This window comes from Populus euphratica, unplaced genomic scaffold (assembly GCF_000495115.2).
Source record: "Populus euphratica unplaced genomic scaffold, PopEup_1.0 scaffold71.1, whole genome shotgun sequence".
Lineage (NCBI taxonomy): Eukaryota > Viridiplantae > Streptophyta > Magnoliopsida > Malpighiales > Salicaceae > Populus > Populus euphratica.
This window is the reverse complement of record NW_011499949.1, coordinates 2,864-21,651: the sequence shown is the minus strand read 5'-3', so window position 1 is coordinate 21,651 and position 18,788 is coordinate 2,864. Positions and strand designations below refer to the sequence as shown.

General features: G+C 27.1%; 1 protein-coding gene across 2 annotated transcripts; it reads right to left on the bottom strand.

The window, feature by feature from the left end:
• Window positions 1-7,247: 7,247 nt before the first annotated feature.
• Window positions 7,248-9,587, bottom strand: LOC105137775 (methyl-CpG-binding domain-containing protein 7-like). 2 transcript variants are annotated; one of them, XM_011043647.1, is made up of 5 exons: window positions 9,343-9,587; window positions 9,056-9,169; window positions 8,113-8,235; window positions 7,633-7,861; window positions 7,248-7,527 (listed from the first exon to the last, which is right to left on the bottom strand). In XM_011043647.1, the coding sequence occupies exons 1-4, from the start codon at window positions 9,454-9,456 to the stop codon at window positions 7,643-7,645; spliced, it is 570 nt and encodes a 189-aa protein (XP_011041949.1). In that variant the 5' UTR covers window positions 9,457-9,587; the 3' UTR covers window positions 7,248-7,527; window positions 7,633-7,642. The 2 variants fall into 2 exon arrangements, with proteins under 2 accessions (XP_011041949.1, XP_011041948.1); XM_011043646.1 differs by having other exon boundaries at window positions 7,298-7,861; window positions 9,343-9,585.
• Between the last annotated feature and the right edge of the window lie 9,201 nt (window positions 9,588-18,788).

The following is an 18,788-nucleotide window of genomic DNA, read 5'->3' as shown; positions in this document are numbered from 1 at the left end:
ATATAGAAAAAAATAAAATCAATAAAAAAAAAAACCATGCAGAAAAACACTATAGTAATTTATAGTGTTCATGAAAAAATCTATAATTATAATTCTCAACTAGCTAATATTAAAAATAATAAAATTGATAAAGATAATTTTAAAAAAATCATAATAAAAAAATTATGTGGAAGAATATTGTAGCAATTCACAGTATTTAAAAAAAAAACTATGAAACTAAATTTTCAACCAGCTCAATATAAAAAAATAAAATCAACAAAGATAATTCTTGAAAACAATTATAAAAAAAAAACTAAAAAGTTAAATTCTTAATCAGCTCCATGTTAAAAAAAAAAATCAACAAAAATAATTTTGAAAAAAAAACAAGAAGAAGACAATTTTGGAAAAAAAAAATATGTGAGGAAGGTTAAAGCTAAATTCTCAACCAGTTAAATATTAAAAAAAAATTGACAAAAATAATTTAAAAAATTATATAAGGAAACATTGTAGCTAAACAAAAATCATGTGGAAAAATATTGAACAATTCATAGAAAAAAACCATATAAAAAAACATTGTAATAATGTATAATGTTTAAAAAAAACACTACAAAATTAAATTTTTAACCAGTTCAATATTATAAAAAATCAACAAAGATAATTTAATAAACTAAAAAACCAAAAAAGAAGAAGAACATGTAAAACCCAAAAAAAAAAGAAAAAAATGTGGGGAAAGAAAAAGCAAAAAAAAAAAGAACAAACAAAAAAAAATGCCACGACACTTTCTCTAAGCCTTTTAGAGTATTAAAAACAAAAAAGAAGAAGAAAATCTAGGGAAAAAAAAAGAAGAACATGTAAAACCCAAAAAAAGAGGGGAAATGTGGGGGAAAAAAAGAACAAATAAAAAAAAATGCCAAGACACTTTCCCTAAGCCTTTTAGAGTATTAAAAAAATAAAATTAACAAAAATAAAAGGAAAAAAATCATGCAGGGAAACACTATAGCAATATTTAGTATTTCATGAGGAAATCTACAATTATAATTCTCAATTAGCTCAATATTCAAAATAATAAAATTGATAAAAGTAATTTTAAAAAAAATCACAATAAAAAAAAATGGAGGAACACTGTAACAATCTACAGTATTTTAAAGAAAAAACTACACAGTTATATTCTCAACCAGCTCAATATATGAAAAAATAAAATCGACAAATATAATTTAAAAAAATTGTAAAAAATAGAAAAAATTATGTAAGGAAACACTATAGCAATCCATAGTGTTTTTTTTTAAAAAACCTACAAAGCAAAATTCTTAACCAACTCCATATTAAAAAAATAAAATCAACAAAAAAAATTCTAAAAAGAAGAAGAAGAAGAAGAAGGCAATTTTGGAAAATGAAACCAAAAAATGAAAAAAATGAAAAAAAAGTCATATGGGAAAAGTTAAAGTTGAATTCTTAACCAGTTCAATTTTAAAAAAAATATAAAAAAACACGGTAACAAAATAAAAATCATGTGGAAGAAACATTATAATAATTCACAAAAAAAAGTCATATAAGGAAATATTATTGTAATTCATAATGTTTTAAAGAAAAAAAATTACATAACTAAATTTTCAATCAGTTTAATATTTTTAAAAGAATTAACAAAGATAAAAAAACAAAAGAAGAAGAAAAAAAATAATCTTGAGAAAAAAAAAACATGTAAAACCCAAAAAAAGGAGGAAATGAGAAAAAAATATGGGAAAAAAATAGAAAAACAAAAAAAAAACATGTAGCGTGGGGAAAGTTACAGTACTTTCCCCACACCTTTTAGAGTATTAGTTAATATTATAAAGAGTATTATTTATGTTATAATTATTTTTATTTTTATTATAATTAAAAATCAGGCATATCCATGCCCAACCCAAAATTGAACTTCAATGTGTCGATGTCCAAACTCAAGTTGGGTTTGAAGGCATCCAAACTCAAATTCAGATTGGATCTGGACATGTTTGTGTCCACCACACTCATCCCCAAGGTGGTCATGGACGTGTCCATGACCAACTTGAGGCACACAAGCATGCCAAATGTAAATTGGGGTTGCATGCGTGCTCTCTCAAACCCAAGTTGGGCTTGGAGACGTCCAAGCCCAACTTCGTGTTGGTTTTGGACGCGTCCACGCCAAACTTGGTGTTTGTGCTGGATGCGTCCGCGCACATTTTCAAGTTTGGTAAAAACACGTTCATGCCCACTCATATATGTTAATATAATAATTTGTATCATAAATATTAATTTTTTTTATAATTTAAAATATTCAAATTAAAAATAGTATTATTTGTGTTATAAATATTATTATTTTTATTATAATTCAGATATAAAAAATATTATTATGTGTTGTAATTATCCTTAAAATTCTTAATATAATTATTTATATTATAAATATAATTAGTTATATTATAATTAATATTATTAATAAAATAATTAAAAATAATTATTATTAATATTAAAAAATATAATTTTTATATGATAAATTTTTAAAATAATTTTTATAAACCCACCGTGCAGGCGGGCATCCAACCTGTAAACTACAATAACAAATCAGCTTGAAAAAGAATCAACTGGGGTCTTTCTTGAGGGTAATTCATTGATTTCTGAACCACTCGAGTCGGAGCATGTGATGATGGGGCTAAGGCACAGCTTGGATATGTGAGTCAATTTCTTGCTTAATTTTCTCTCTGAGATTATTGTTTTCAGAAAAAAACAATAGTGAAAATGAAATCCTCATGAGTCTCTTATTTTAAAATGAATAGGAAAATTGTACTAAAAATATTTTAAAAATAGATTTATTTTTAAAATATAATTAATTCCTCGAATACACGCCATAAGATTTTTCCCAGTCCACCCAAAGACGCCACCCCCCCCCCCCCCCCCCCTCCCCCCCTGCCAGAAAACAAAAATGTCTTTGTTTAAGCGTTCTATTTTCAAAATATAATTAATTCCTCGAACATACGCCATGAGATTTTTCCCGATCCAACCAAAGAATCCGCCCCCCACCTTCCCCCGCTGCCAAAAAAAATCAAAGATGTCTTTGTTTACGCACAAAAATGAACTTTCAAAGAAGGAAGAGGACAGTGTCAAGAAGAATAATTCATCTAATTAGAATTTAAATTTATTTTTTAATGATTATTTATTTGAGTTTTTATGGATTTTAGAATGACTTGATATTTATATAATTATTAATTTTAAATTTTATAAAATTAATTGAGATATACAGGGATAATATAAATATTCATATTAATAATAATAAAAAATCAAAGACTTTTTTTTTTGTTTTATTTAAGGACATGATATAGGGCTACTTGGCACTATAAAATACGTACATCATTCCTCCCACAGACTACTTCTATAACCATCATCAAGACTTGCATAATATAGAAATTTAGCTATTGTTCATTCTGTTTATTTCTTCTAGTAATATTTTGTTTCTGTGATTATGGCTTCTTCGTGCAAAAGGAAACCACTAAAAAATACATTCTTAATGTCAAGTTGACGAAGAGGTCAATTATTGGAAATTGCCAACGATAAAACAACCTGAATTATAGATTCCTTAACACCATGGCTAAAGCTTAAACATCAAACTCAATTCGAGGGTTTGATCCAATTCAATTTAGATAAATTTAAATTAATCTAAAAAAATTAATATATATATATATATATATAAAATTTTAATATTTAATATAAAAAAACTTAAAAAATAACTAATATAAATACAGACTATATATATTGTAAATAATAAAGTTTAAAATATTATTTCAAAAGATTTTTAATTTCATATTAAAAAAATATTTTTTTTTATAAATATAGAGTATATATACCAGAAGAATTCAAATTTCATATTGAAAAAATAATTTTTTTTCTTGTCAATATAGAATATATATACTAAAAAATTTTAAATTTCACATTGATAAAATAAAATATTTTTTTAGTATTTATATAATAAACTTTGAAAAGATAACCAACTAAAATATATATATAAAAAATGAAGCTCTAACTAAAAAAAAACATTTAAAAAAAAAAATCAGATCTATATAAGGTTGCGCCGATTATGGATCAACTTAACTAATTAACTAGATTTGACTATTTTTTTCCTCTTGCGGCCTTTCATCATTTTATTTGGGGCAGTCCAGCCACTAAGTCATCCTGTCGAGCTAATCTGAATTTAATAATTATAGCTAAAAATCTCTTATAAAATTGAGCCCTGGTAGTTGAGTGTACTCCTTTGCTGCAAGTCAGGCTTTTAGGCAATTGAAACTTGAAAAACGCATTTTGAACCCACAACATTTTCACAGGTCGACGTGCCAGATCCAATGTTTGATTGTGTTGAAGTGCTCGAATTTCCTCATCCATAGCGGCAATCCACCCTGTGTGCTTGGCAATGAATTTAAACCCTTTTTGGCTCCCGCATAGTAAGGCAAGGAATGAATTAGAGTAGAATATGGAACAGTGCTGATATAAGTTGTTTGGGTTTAAAATTGTCATTTTTAGCTTGAGTTTCCATAGGATGAGTACTTGAAGACTGGGGCCAACAGAAGATGGATCCAATAATGGTATATGCATGTTAGTTGGGTGCGAGGGGATTTAAAGGCTTGTTCATGTGCCAAAGGTGGCGCAGTAATAGAATCCTGCAAAACAGATGATGGCACAAAACTTGCTGATGGGTCACTTAAACAGGAGCTACACAAAAGTGATAAGGAATTGGGTTGCTTGGATGAATGGGCGGCCTCGAGTTCGTTGGCTGAGCTAGTCGAAGAAGGAATTGGCTCAAGGAATGCAGAAGTCGGGCAATTGGATATAGATCCAAGGTAAGAAATGTTTGAAAAAGGATATGTATGTTCATCAAAAGAAGCATGTCGAGAGATAAAGACTTGATTAGTCAAACAATCTAAGCAAGGAAAATCATGATGAAAATTAGACATATAGTATCTCGAACGGAGACACGCCATAAAGTGTGGGCGTGGGAAACCGATTAGATGTGAAACTTACAATGCCAAGGGCATCAACCCTAAGTTGTAGGGGACATGAGAATGAAAAGGCATAGCAGGTCTAGTTTCAGTTATATATTTATGTTGGCGCTCTGCACGATCATTTTGTGAAGAAATACGGCCAAAAAGAGGCTCTATATTTATTATCCCCCATCTTTGATCTAATGTCAATAACTATTTGACGGAGTTGATCATAACCCATCAAAAATCACTTATATTATTGTTTCAAGGCCATAAACTCTTCATAATGGGTGCTCGATACTAATTGGAAGCTCCCAATGATGAAGACACTACGAGTCGTCTGTAAGTTTTCGATCATAGTATTAGAAAAGCGAACTATGTCTGTCTAAAAATCCATTGGTTGTGATTTAAAAAAAATAAAAAATTATTAAAAATAAATTATATAAATTAAAAGTAAAAAAACAATTATGCAAATAAAATTGTATGAAACATTAAAAGTATAAAAATAAAGTTAAATAATATTCATCTAAATATTCATTATAAATTTAATATGTTTCAAAAAAAAATTAAACTAATATAATGACGAAGCTGGAGAAGGAGAAGGAGGAGGCTTGGAAACAAACAACCAAAAAGATGGCGCATATGTATCACTTATCTATAATCTAATGAGTTGTTCATAATCCGTCGAGAGTCACTTATATTGTTGTTTCAAGGCCATAAACTCTTCAGAATGGGTGCTCGATGCTAATTGGAAGCTCCCAACGATGAAGACACTACAAGTTGTTTGTAAGTTTTCGATCATAGTATTAGAAAACTCATGGTAACTATACGTTATCGAACATAAAAGAAAACATTCTTTGCCAAAACAAATTAATAAAGCATGCAAAGTTAAAGTGATTTTGCATTTTTAAAATGTTTTTGAAAATATTCAAAAAATATATTTTATTTATTTATTTATTTTTAATATTTTTTTATATTTTTAGGTCGTTTTAATATGATAATGTTAAAATAATTTTTTAAAATAAAAATTATTATTTTAATATATTAAAAAAACCTTTAAAAAATCATCATCATATTTCCAAAAACTTTATTTTATTGATGTTTTAATATTTAAGAGATGATATAGAAGTGGATGAAAAAAGGGAAGGAGAAAGAAAATGACATGTTGACCATATATTAACAATAAAATTAGCTAATTTTGGTGTCAATGTGTGTAATTTTATGAGAGGGGTGCAATTAAGGTGTTTTTTATCCTTTATTTTGTCATGAAAAGTAAATCAATGCTTGAGATTTTTTTTATTCAGGTTATTTTTTGTATTTTTTGATAGATTAAAAGGTGGTTTGAGATTAGAAACTAATTTATTAAGCCTTCTGAGATGTTTATTAGATATTTTCAAACAAAAATAGCTTTTTTATGTCAAATAAAAGGAATTTGATTTTCCAACCACCTCATACGATTAGAATTTGTGCGGGTAAATAATGTGTCATTCATTTGACATTATTGACGACATATTATCTACTTTGCTTTTAAGAAAAAGGATGGATGACTTATCATCCTCTTTGCAAGCAAGTTTTGCTTGAAATCTCACACATGGCTCATCTTTTTTAATAGAGTCAGCCAAATAGGCCCACCCAACTTAGTTGTTTTGGTTTTGTTTTAATATTTTTTAAATTTAATTAAAATCAATGATACTAATATAATTGATAAGATATTTAGGATGTTATTTCATTAAATACAATTTAATTTTAACTTTTTTTAAAATAATTGTTTATATATATAATTTCAAATAATTTTTTACATATATAAGGTTCGCAATGAATCTTTTTCACTCAATGTATTTTATGATAATTTTCTTCTCTTAAAGTTTAATCAAAATTCATTATAATTAAATTTACTGTCATTTATGATTATTTTCTCTTAAAATTTAGTCAAAATTCATTATAACATATAATTATATTATATTTAAAATATTTTTCTATTAAACATTTATTTTCAGACAAGATTATCACTTTTTTTATAATATTAGTGAACATTTCATTGATTATTATATAAGAACCTATAAATTTATCAAATATCTTTATTATTATTGAAACTTACTTTTCATATGATACTAAATCTTTAATTTTTTTATTAAAAAAACTTGATAAAAAATATTTTTATTTAAAAATACATATAATTTTCAATTTATTTTATTAAATATACTCATCAACTCTTCAATTCATAATTAGATTTTTTTTTCATGATATTAAAAAACCACATTAACAACACCTACCTCACATTTTTCTTCGTTAAAAATTAACTTTTAATCCTGCCGCGGCAGACAGCTACAAAAGTTGGCTAGTCTGAGAATCGAGAATAGATTTCTTTGTTTTTGTCCTTTTTCCCCTGAATCTGCACATTTTACTACAGTAACTGTGATACATGGATCCACAGATCATCAACTCCCTTCCTAACACAAGAAAAAGTAATGGAATCTCATGCAACTAAAACCATTCAACACTCCAAATGGACAAACTCTAACCCTTTCAGACAGTGAATTTCCAAGCCGTTCCACTAGCATACTGTCAGCTGTCCGTCAGCACATATTTCAAGCACATATTTAATTAACCCGTATCAGTTCAAAAGCCATGGTGTTGATACTGCACAAACCCAGCTTTTGTAGAGAGAAGTTACCTGGAACCCATTAAAGTCTGTCAATGATGGAGAACACAAATGTCTCGGACCATTTTTGCTTTATGAATTCCGGGACCAAAGAATCGTCCATGAAAGGATTCCATACAATTCCACCAGGACCACTGAGGACCCATTTTATTTTGGATGGAATGCTGGAGGGATCTAGCATTGAAGTTTCAACCTTCTTCCTAGAAACATGTTCCTTCTGAGAACTGGAGCTTTTGGAAGGCTGCAAATCACGAATGAACAACCAATGCTTATTTATATCACGAGTTCAGATTCTAAATTATAAGCTCTACAAAAAATGGAGAAGGTTTCAATGTCTTGGGCATGGTCTGATGGCTGTCAGTAAATTTATTAGATTCTCAGAACCAGAATTATGCCAGTCAAGCAAAACATGACAATCTCCAAAAGAATCTTCAACTTTCAGTGATACAACCACATTAATATCATCTGTAAAATAAGTCATACTTTACTCACAATAAAATTATCTCCGGCTTTTAGTGCTTCCAGTGTAGCTATGTGCTCTTTACCTTCAGTAAGGTATTTCTCAACAGAACTCGGGGAACGGAATCGCTTCCTAGTTTCCGGCTCAAAGTAGTGCTGCACAACAAAGTAGCATTTTTCATGATTCTTACTTCCACATGCAATTCAGAGGAAATACAGAACTCTGCAACTTCCACTGAGAAAAATCTCCTTCGCCATATCAATAGAAGAATTGACAAATACACAGGAACTCAACTTACGAAACTCTGTATTCAGACAGACAACCACCAACCAAAAGTACATCTCTATTGTGGACGGTGGTGTAATAAGATTGAATAGAGCATATTTAGTATTGGAGCAAGAAAACTACCTCTGCGCACTTGATAATTATTTAACACCTCAGTAGATATTTTTACTACATGCATCTGTGATCAAGAATCAAAAGGACCGAAGGTTCAAGAGAAGCAATCAATTAAACCAAGACGAGAAATTTAAGAGAACAAGACTATGAGAAACTGGGAATGTAGAGATAAGAAATCAATCTGTTTTATTCAACATCATACCTATTGTTACATCATGAATCAGCTTCGTACTCAGTATGAAGAACCAAATAACAAATTTAACAAACTAAAAATATGGAACCCATAGAAGTAATGAGAATAACTGCCACATCATGATAACAATTTGTTATTCATCTTGCCAAAAAGCATCCAAACAGTTTCAGGAACTTCTTCCAAGTTTTCTTGTAACATTTAACTTTATTGGGTGGATATTGAAGTTCTGGAGCTTGGCTACCACCAATCATCAACAAAGATATTCAGTTTATGCACACTGTTTTAACCCGGAATTCACCAATAGCTTTAACATGCACATATCAAGATGCCCTTAGCAACAAAGATATGGACTGAAGAAGCAAAAGGTAGGGTCCAAACAGTACCTTGTCAATAATACCTGCATAATCCATGTTATCGTGTGGCTTTTTCTCAACAATCCAACCATTAGGCAGATCGATCAATGAGCAGCTTTTGAAAATGTATGGATCGATTTGTATCCTATTTATCTTTCTTGCTTATTTAATGCTAATGGTCCAATCTAATTCAGACTAAATAGGAAACAAAAAGTCCTCTGACATTCAAAAACAAAGTTCCTCTGAAATTTAAAAAACCTTAAGTCTTGAGTTGCTGATACTCCACAACAGTAAAACAAGGAAATATTAGAACTCACATTTTTTTTATTGCCAGGTTTAGCACTCTTGGATGTTTCTCCACTCAGGTGTTTCTGGATAGATATCAGCGAACAAAATCGCTGTCCAGCCCCAGGCTCATAGTGATACTGCATATTAAGATGAAAGTTACACTAGTTCAATGAAGATGTCTTGCCGCTAGAACAAAGTTCAATGAAGTAATCTTCTGTCATGACGAATACATGCATTTTAAGCAGTATTATAGCGGTAATAGCTAACAATTAAAGCAGCTTAGCTTCAAAAGTGAGAAATAGATACTGCATATTAAGATGAAAGTTACACTAGTTCAATGAAGATGTCTTGCCGCTAGAACAAAGTTCAATGAAGTAATCTTCTGTCATGACGAATACATGCATTTTAAGCAGTATTATAGCGGTAATAGCTAACAATTTAAGCAGCTTAGCTTCAAAAGTGAGAAATATATCAATGAAAGGAGACATAGCATAAGAAGTTTCATTGCAAACGACATTGAAATATAAGAACTTAATGATAAAAGACAGGACAGATCAGTCTGATGGAAAATTGAGTCCATTATGGATCAAAATGACCATGCAGGTGTCATATTATAATCAGGATTGCAAGGGCTGCAATTATCTGAAATCCAAGGTGCAATTTTAACAAGAGTTTTAGTTATCTAGTCATTGTGACCTCCAACAAATGTATGTATAATCAGCATTTAAATAGAGTAAGGTAGCATTTAAATAGAGTAAGGTAGTGGTCAAGTGGTAAGAATTTAAAATTAAAGGGTTTGTTATTTCTGTAGTCTCAATCTCAAGTTTGAGTTCTTGGTTGTTTATATGATGGTTACTTGAGGCTTACATGATCGTTAACTTCAGGACTCGTGAGATTAGTCGTGGTACGCATAAACTATCCGAACACCTTGAAAAAATATATACGTGTTAACAAAAATGGTGCACTGAATGAAGGCTGTCATTTCATCGACCCAACTAATCTGTGGGTGGCATTGTGTATATGGATTTAAGATTGATACATTCATTTGGTGCATTGATTTGAAAAGGGGTACTGTTGCTCTTGAATCATTTGTTTCATGGAGTTCTCTAAGATATGAGAGTATGAGACTATATAGTAATGAGGAACCGCATTGGCATTATTAAAAAGGCTTCATTTTGTGCCTTCATGCCAGAAAACAAGAAAAGCATCATCAGCATTTTGATGCTTTACTAATTTACCATTAGAAACTGCGGAAGATCCAAAAGGGTACTAATCGTTGTTTGGACTATGATGTTCGAGACCAGATACCGTGTTGCTCTCCACACCCCGGACCCCGAAACAGTACCCAAGTTTTCCCAACCTATACTCATCATTTTCAAGTTAACGAGAAACTCAAATCCTCGAGAAGTCCACATCGCAACCCGTATATCAATTCAAATACTGGCGCACACCAGGCAACACGGCACCACCATAACCACCCACGTTTGCTTAAACACTTCCTATTGGCGTGAAGTTAAAAATAATAAATATATTTTTGAAATTTTCACTATGTTTGCTAATGCTACTTCGTCAGAAAAATTTTGGGTATAAAGGAGAAGTTCGAACCTAAGACAACTAGACCTCACAGGCGCTTGAACGTTTCCACGTGTCCTTTATAGCACTGATCCATAGTATCATTGCGGTTGCTGCGTCGCGGGTCGAAGAAAAAATTCCAAGCATTAATAGTATATTTTCCAACAAAAAAACTTATTCATACATTTAAAATATAATATATATTACAAGTATTTAAAAAAATACAACAATATTTTATTTGCAACTAGATAATGAGATAATGATAATTTTATAAAAAAATAAATTATTAAAATTATTTTTAATTAATTCAATATTAAATAAACTAATAATAATTAAAACAATAACAGAAAAAATATATGTGATAACTTGTCAAACCAAGAACTCAGATCATGAAATCAAAATAATGCTATAAAAATAAATAAATAAAAGTTACGAAACTCAATTTTTAAACAATTTAATATTTAAAGATGAAGTAAAAAAACACACAATTAAAAAAATAAAAAATTAATTTAGGTTAACTTACTAAACTTGTTATTTAGATCATGAGATCAGAATAATTTTGTAAAAAGTAAATCAAAAGATTACAAAGCTTTATTTTCAACAAATTCAATGTTGAAGATTGAAATCGAGAAAAATAAACAAATTCTTAATACTCGAATAACTCCACATAATCCAAATTAAAAATAATTTATGAAATTTAATTTTCCAACAACTTTATATTGAAGGATAAGATTGAGAAGAAAAACTAAATAAAAAAATTAAGTTTTTTAAGGGTGAAATTAAAAAAAAAAATATTCAATTAAAAAATCCAAAAAATAAATTGGATAAATTTGCAAACCCACGACTTAAATTATAAAATCGGGATAAACTTATAAAAATAAAAAAAATACAAAACTCAATTTAAAAATAATAAAAAAATAAACAAAGTTAACTCAGGTTAATCTATTAAATTTGCGACTTCTGTTATAAAATTAAAATAACTTTATAAAAAACAAATTACAAAAATTACAAAACTTAACTTCTAAACAATCCAATATTAAATGATAAAATAAAAATATTATTTAAAAAAATTACTCAAGTTAACTTGGATTAAATTATTAAACTCATGAGATTTTACTGAAATTCATAGAAAGAAAACATAAAATGAAATTATAAAACCTTAGTTCAAGCAATAATATTGAAAGTTAGAAGAAAGAAAAAACTGAAATTTATAAAACTAATATATACCCCAATAAAAAAAATAAAAAATATATAAAACACAATTTATGAAATAACTTAACATGAAAGGTGAAAAAACAACACAATAATATTTTGTGAATATAGTTTAGTTTAGCCACATCCTTTAATATTTTGTTAATCATCCTTCATCATTGTATTAATTAATTAGTTTTTTTTATAATGTAGTACTTATCAATTCATTTTCTCTATATAAATTTATAATTTTATATATTAGTTAAAATGTTTCTTTTATACTAATACTATACTAGTTGAAAATAATATATTTATGCTTAAATTAAAAGTAGAGTTCACTTTTATTTACATCATCTTATTTAAAAGTATTGTTTAATATAAATATTTTAATATGAAACATTAATATATATAAAATTAATTATGAATGAATTAAAAAATTAATTTTAAAAAATTATTCGGCATTAAATTTTTCAAACCCAAAAAATTAAAGGCTTGTATAGTGATGCATTGTAAAGTCAAAATAAGGCTCGTAAAGCATAAAAGATTTCGAAGAGGAGAGGGCCTAAACAATGTGTGGGTTTTGTGTCAAAACCTCATCCACTTCTTTTGCTGGGCTTTGATTTGGGTTTAGTTTAATTGTAAAATGATTTTTTTAATTAATCTTTTTTTTCATCCAATGAACAATTACTTGTCCAAATTCAGTGAATTTATTAGGTTTCATATGTTGTATGATAAGTTTTTTCATAGTAGTTTTTGTTTAATTTTTTAAGAATTTTAACATTTGAATTAGTTTTAAATGTTTTTAACGTTTGGTTTAATGTTTAAACATTTAAAATGTCACGTTTTAATTTATTTTAAAATGCCAAAATTACTTCTTTTATTCTAAAATAATTCTGATAGTCTAGATCTCCTGTATAAATAAGAGTGGGAGGAGTCTTTAGAGTTTTTTTATTTTTATATTTTTAAAAAATATTTTTTATTTTATTTTTTATTTATTTAAAATTAGTTTTTTATTTGTGTTTTTATATATTGATATTAAAAATAAATTTTAAAAAATAAAAAAAATATTTTAATAATTTTTTAAAAATTACTATTATAATACTAAATGGTTCTTTGAAGCACATGAAACAAAAATGCTCTTTTATTTGTTTAAAATTAGTTTTTTATTTATGTTTTCATATGCTGATATTAAAAATAAATTTTAAAAAATAAAAAAAATATTTTAATAATTACTATCACAATACTAAATGATTATTTGAAGCACATGAAACAAAAATGCTCTGTACCATCTCTCATTTTCCATTATCTTTTATTATATAATGTTTTATTTTATCTTTAGGCTTGATCATAAATGATACAAAATCCAGTCAATTTTATAACTTTATAGGTTATGCAATATTTTGAGATGATATTCTTTAAATATAGAGGGGTTATTTTATGTTAATACTATCTGTATTAAAAGATAACCATATAGTTTTAAAAACAAATAATGTAATCATCGACAATATATTTTTTTTTAATTTAAAGTTTTGCTAAATATTTTATTTACAAAGTTTAAAATCATACAAAAATATAAAAAAGTTTAACAAAACATCATGGCCTAAGAAACAAAAAAACCACGTATTGAAATAATGTTTTGATGTTTTGTCATTGATTTCAAAATCCATGAGGCTAGCTTATAAGAGGTGTTGTTGTCTTTTCCATATGATTTATTAGTTATTATAAAAAACATTTGGATAAATTGATCTTATCATATTTTTTTGTATATTGAAATTACTCAATCACCCTTCAAAATAAAAGAAGATTGAACTTGCATTTTGTTTTTGAATTTTTTTCATAGTTAAATTACCCATTTTTGTTTAAAAAAAAGTTTTCATCCAAAGTTTTTCTTTTTGTTTATCATGGCTTGTTTGTAATAATAAAGTTCACTTATAGGTTTCTTGGGAATTTAAAATTTAAAAAATTAGTAACAAAAAAAGTTAGAAATGTGTACATGTTTGCAAGTGAATATCCCCCGTGCTTTTTTGACAGGACATGAATGTTTGTTTGATTGCGAAGCTCTACCTTTTACAAAGACATTTGAATTATCTCAACAACCCTTTATTATGTGACAATGTGAGTAGTCAATAGGTCTGGTTTTTATGTTAAAGACTTTTTTTCTTCTCCCTCTCTATATAAAATTTAACGCCTATTCCTTTAAAATTTCAAGACAACCTTTCAATTGTTTTCTTTTTCATATTTGATCTCTTTTCTTTTTATTCATATTTGTTTATATGAAATAATTTATCAAATTTATTTTTTTCAATTTCATCATCATTTAATTTTTTTTATATGTCAATTTGGTCTCTATTCTTTTAATTTATATTTATTTTGTTTGGGATAATTTTAAAATTGAATTTGTTTTATGATTTCGTCCTCCAATAATTTTTTTAATGTAATCATTGACAACAATATTCTTTATTTTTATTTTTTTAATCCAAAGTTTTGCTAAGTATTTTATTTACAAAGTTTTAAATCATACAAAAATATAAAAGAGTTTAGCAAAATATCATGGCCAAAGAAACAAAAAATAAATAAATATTGAAACAATATTTTGATGTTTTGCCCTTGATTCCAAATAATGACGGATTCAAAGTTTTTTAAATGATGAGACAAATTATTAACAAATACTATATTATATAGACATGCATTAGAAATTAATTAAAAACATACATATTAATTCATATAAAGTAAAATTAATTTAAAAATATTTTTAAAATAAAAAAGCTTACATTATAATTGTTCTTTTTGAGTTTTTATATGTTTCATTATCAATCTTATCGAATATATCTTTTTCAATGTATACAACCAAACTATCATTCATCCACTTATCTCACATCTTGTTCCACAATCTACTCTTAATAATATGCATAGCAGAAAAAACTCTCTTTACTGTGGCACTTACAATTGGTATAAGTAATGATAATTTGATAAACATATATACTAATAGAAATATCAAATTCTTCTTTATTTTTATCATTTTCTCTACAAAACTAGCTTAAACACCAGAAAACTCATCATCACCATGTAGATCAATAATATAAGCATCAAGTTGGTCACCAAGTACCATAAAGTCCACTATAGAGAATTCACTAGGATAAAAAAGAGTAAGGTGAATAAGTTTTTCTTTGTTGAAAGTAGAGAAACAGTTATTTAAGCTTAAACATGTCACACAAAAAAGTAACTATATACTCATCTCGGTAAAACGATCATCCAACTCAATAAGTTGCATGTCAATGATATTGTTAAACAATTCATAACGAAAATGATGTAAGTTTATAATCCCTTAAGATTTTCGCCTTGAACACCCATGAAGCTTCATCACATCATCCATGTTTAAAATATCAATATCATGTTTGATACAAAAAGATGACACTTCTTCTAGTATAGATTCCCAATCATTCTCCCTCATCATTTTGAATCATTCCTTTTATGTTTTCAATAAACTCATAACATTTTTTATGTCTTGATCTTTTTTTGTAATGCTTGTGAGAACTTATTAGTAAATGCTAGTATCCTTCTCAAATAATGAAGCATGAACACAAAATTAAATGATTTCACAATACCTGTTAAAATAACCGTTTTCATTCTCTATTATGAGTTCATCTCATTCTCCTTTATAATCTCAAGCACATCAAGATCTGATGAAAATATTACAAGTAGATGAATAATTATAACATAGTCGAAGCCCCAATGGGTATCGCTATACCTTTTAAAAGAAGTTTCTTGATTCAAGACTCGTCCACTAAAAGTATCTCCATTTTCAAGTCCTTCAATAATTCTAGCATATTGTTTTTTATCTAATCACCTGCATCTTTTTACATGATGCGCCAACTATGTTTGTAATGTTAGAAATAAAATTGAAGCCATCTCCAACTTCATTATGCTTCTTTGTAACAGTTACAAGAGTTAATTGAAGTCTGTAAGCAAAACAATGTATATAATATACACTTGGATTGTTATTTAGAATAAATGATTTCAAGCCATTGAATTCACCTCGCATGTTAATAGCTCCATTATATCCCTGACCATGCAATCTTGATATGCTTAACTTATGTTTAGAAAAATAAAATTTTAATAGCTGCCTTGAGTTAACTAGCAATTATATCTGATACATGTTGAATGCCAAGAAAATGTTCAATAATATGTTCATTGTTGTCTACATATCGTATAACAACTACCATTTGTTCCTTAATTGATACGTCGTATGACTCATCAATTAAAATTAAAAATAATGAGTCACCTAGATCAAAATACACGTCAATTCATCAAAATCAAAATCTATTTTAATTTATATCTATATGCATATAATAAGTATGTTGATAAAATTATACTTAATCATTTCTAGACATTTAATTAATGAACAATGCTTAGTGTATGTGTAAGAGGAAAAATGCTTGAAAAACATATTTTTATTTGATATTTTACTTACAAACAAATCATGTGAAAATATTAAATTTCAATAAACTATTTTATCAATGCAAGAGATATCAAGAATAGTGGTTTTGCATGAATATTAATTTATTTATTTATAATAAGAAAAGAAACACTTAATTGATTAAATTAGTAGATTTAAACATTTATTTTGAACATATTTAAATATATTTATAACAAAATCCCTAAATTATCATAAACCCTAATATTTTTAATAACTAATTATAAAAGAATAAAATTAAAATTATAAATGAAACAAATAAAAAAGATAAAGAAAATTTACCCAAAGCATAAAGCAAAAGGCAAAAAAAAAAATTGATGAAAAATTTGCATATAGGAGAGGCATAAATGGCAGCCGAAAAAAAACCTCTTTGTTTTGTTAGACAAGGGAAGATAAAGAAACAAAAGGAAAAAGGGAAAAAATTAGGGAGCCACATGTGTACGTGTATGTGTGTGAGTTAAGTTAGTTAACAATAATAAAAAATAAAAAATTTTCTTACCTCTAGCAATAATTCACATCCACTAATATATTAATATTTTTATATAAAAAAATTAAAGGGGCAATTGTTCTCTTTGACCCATTATGGCTCCGCCACTGATTCTAAAAACCATGAGACTAGCTTATGGGGGGTAATGTTATTTTTTTTATATGATCTATTGATCATTACCAAAACACTTAGAAAAATTATTCCTATCATAATTTTTTACACATTGAAATTACTCAATCATCCTTAAAAACAAAAGAAGATTAAGCTTGGATTTAATTTTGTTGTTTTGGATTTTTTTGCATAGTTAAATGACCAAATTCCATTTTAAAAAAAGTTTTCATCCAAAGGCCTTTTTTTCTTTTCATTATGACTTGTTTTTAATATTAAAGTTCATTTAAGGGTTTCTTGATAACTTAAAATTTTAAAAATTAGTAATAAAAAAAGTTAGGCATGTGCACATGAATGCCCCCTATGTTTTTTTAGCAGAACGTGCGGGGTTGTCCAATTGCGAAACTCCACCTCTACAAAGGTATTTGAATTGTCTCGGCGATCCCTTCATTATATGGCGACACATATGGCCAACATGTCTGGTTTTTGCATTGGAGGCCTCTTTCTTTTATTCCTTCTTCTCCCTCTCCATGTCAAATTTCATGCATGTTCCTTTAAAATTTCAAGACAATCTTTTAATTATTTTCTTCTTCATAATTAGTCCATATTCTATTTTTTCTATTTGTTTTATATGAAATGATTTATCAAATTGATATTTTTTTTCAATTTCATCATCCTTTAATTTTTTTTCATGTGTCAATTTGGTTTCTATTCTTTTAATTTATATTTATTTATCTGGGATAATTTTAAAATTGAATTTGTTTTGTGATTTCATCCTCCAACAATTTTTTTCTATTAGATTTGATTCTTATTTTTTTTATTGTTAATTCTTTTTTTACTTTGACAAGTTTTAAAATTTGATATTTATTTCCTGGTTTTATCCTTTAATATTAAATTGGTTGAGAATTAAGTTTCTTAATTGAGTTTAGATTTAAGATTTAACGGATTGTGAATTTAAAAAATTAACCTAAGTTTAGGAGATTCACCCAATTTTTTTCTTAAGATCATGTTTTTTCAGGTTAATCCTTCATCATTTATTTAATTTAGACTGAACTTTCTATTATATTTTTCATTAATTTTAAAAATGATTCTGATGATGTCACCCTTTAATATTAGATTGTTTGGTGATTAAGCTTTATAGTTTTATTTAATTTGTTTTCACTAGAATTACTTTGGTTTATAAAAAAGATTTGTCTTGTAAATTTTTTTTTAGTTTATTTATTGTTGTTATGTTTTTTATTCGTGTCCTTAAATTAATTAGATTTATTAAACCTAGTTAAGTTTATAACACGTGTCTAAAATTTTATTTTTTATTTTTAGCTTTTTAAAAAACACTTATATTGTGTTAAAATTTTTATTTAAAAAAAATTAAGCAGGCCTGCGGAGTAAGTTGTCACTTATCAATATGCTTATTATTCTACAAACAAAACAATTACGTTATTCTAAACAATTAATTTTCTTAACATAAAAGAAATGATAGGAAGTACTAATTAAATAAACACTATGTTGATTTTTCTAATAAATGAAGTTGTGTTTTTTCTTGGCTTACAGTCTTTGTCAAAATCAAACAAACTTTGTAGAAGTTTTGCGACAATAACCCAGCAAGATGCTTCTGGTACGGCATCTTCCACGTTTGACTGCCG

Coding starts and splice junctions, on each gene's coding strand:
- LOC105137775 (XM_011043647.1), bottom strand. CDS start 9,456: ATGCAGTATCACTATGAGCCTGGGGCTGGACAGCGATTTTGTTCGCTG. Junction 8,236..9,055: donor ATGCAGGTATTATTGACAAG/GTACTGTTTGGA, acceptor TTTGTTGTGCAG/CACTACTTTGAGCCGGAAAC. Junction 7,862..8,112: donor AAGCCGGAGATAATTTTATT/GTGAGTAAAGTA, acceptor CGTGATTTGCAG/CCTTCCAAAAGCTCCAGTTC.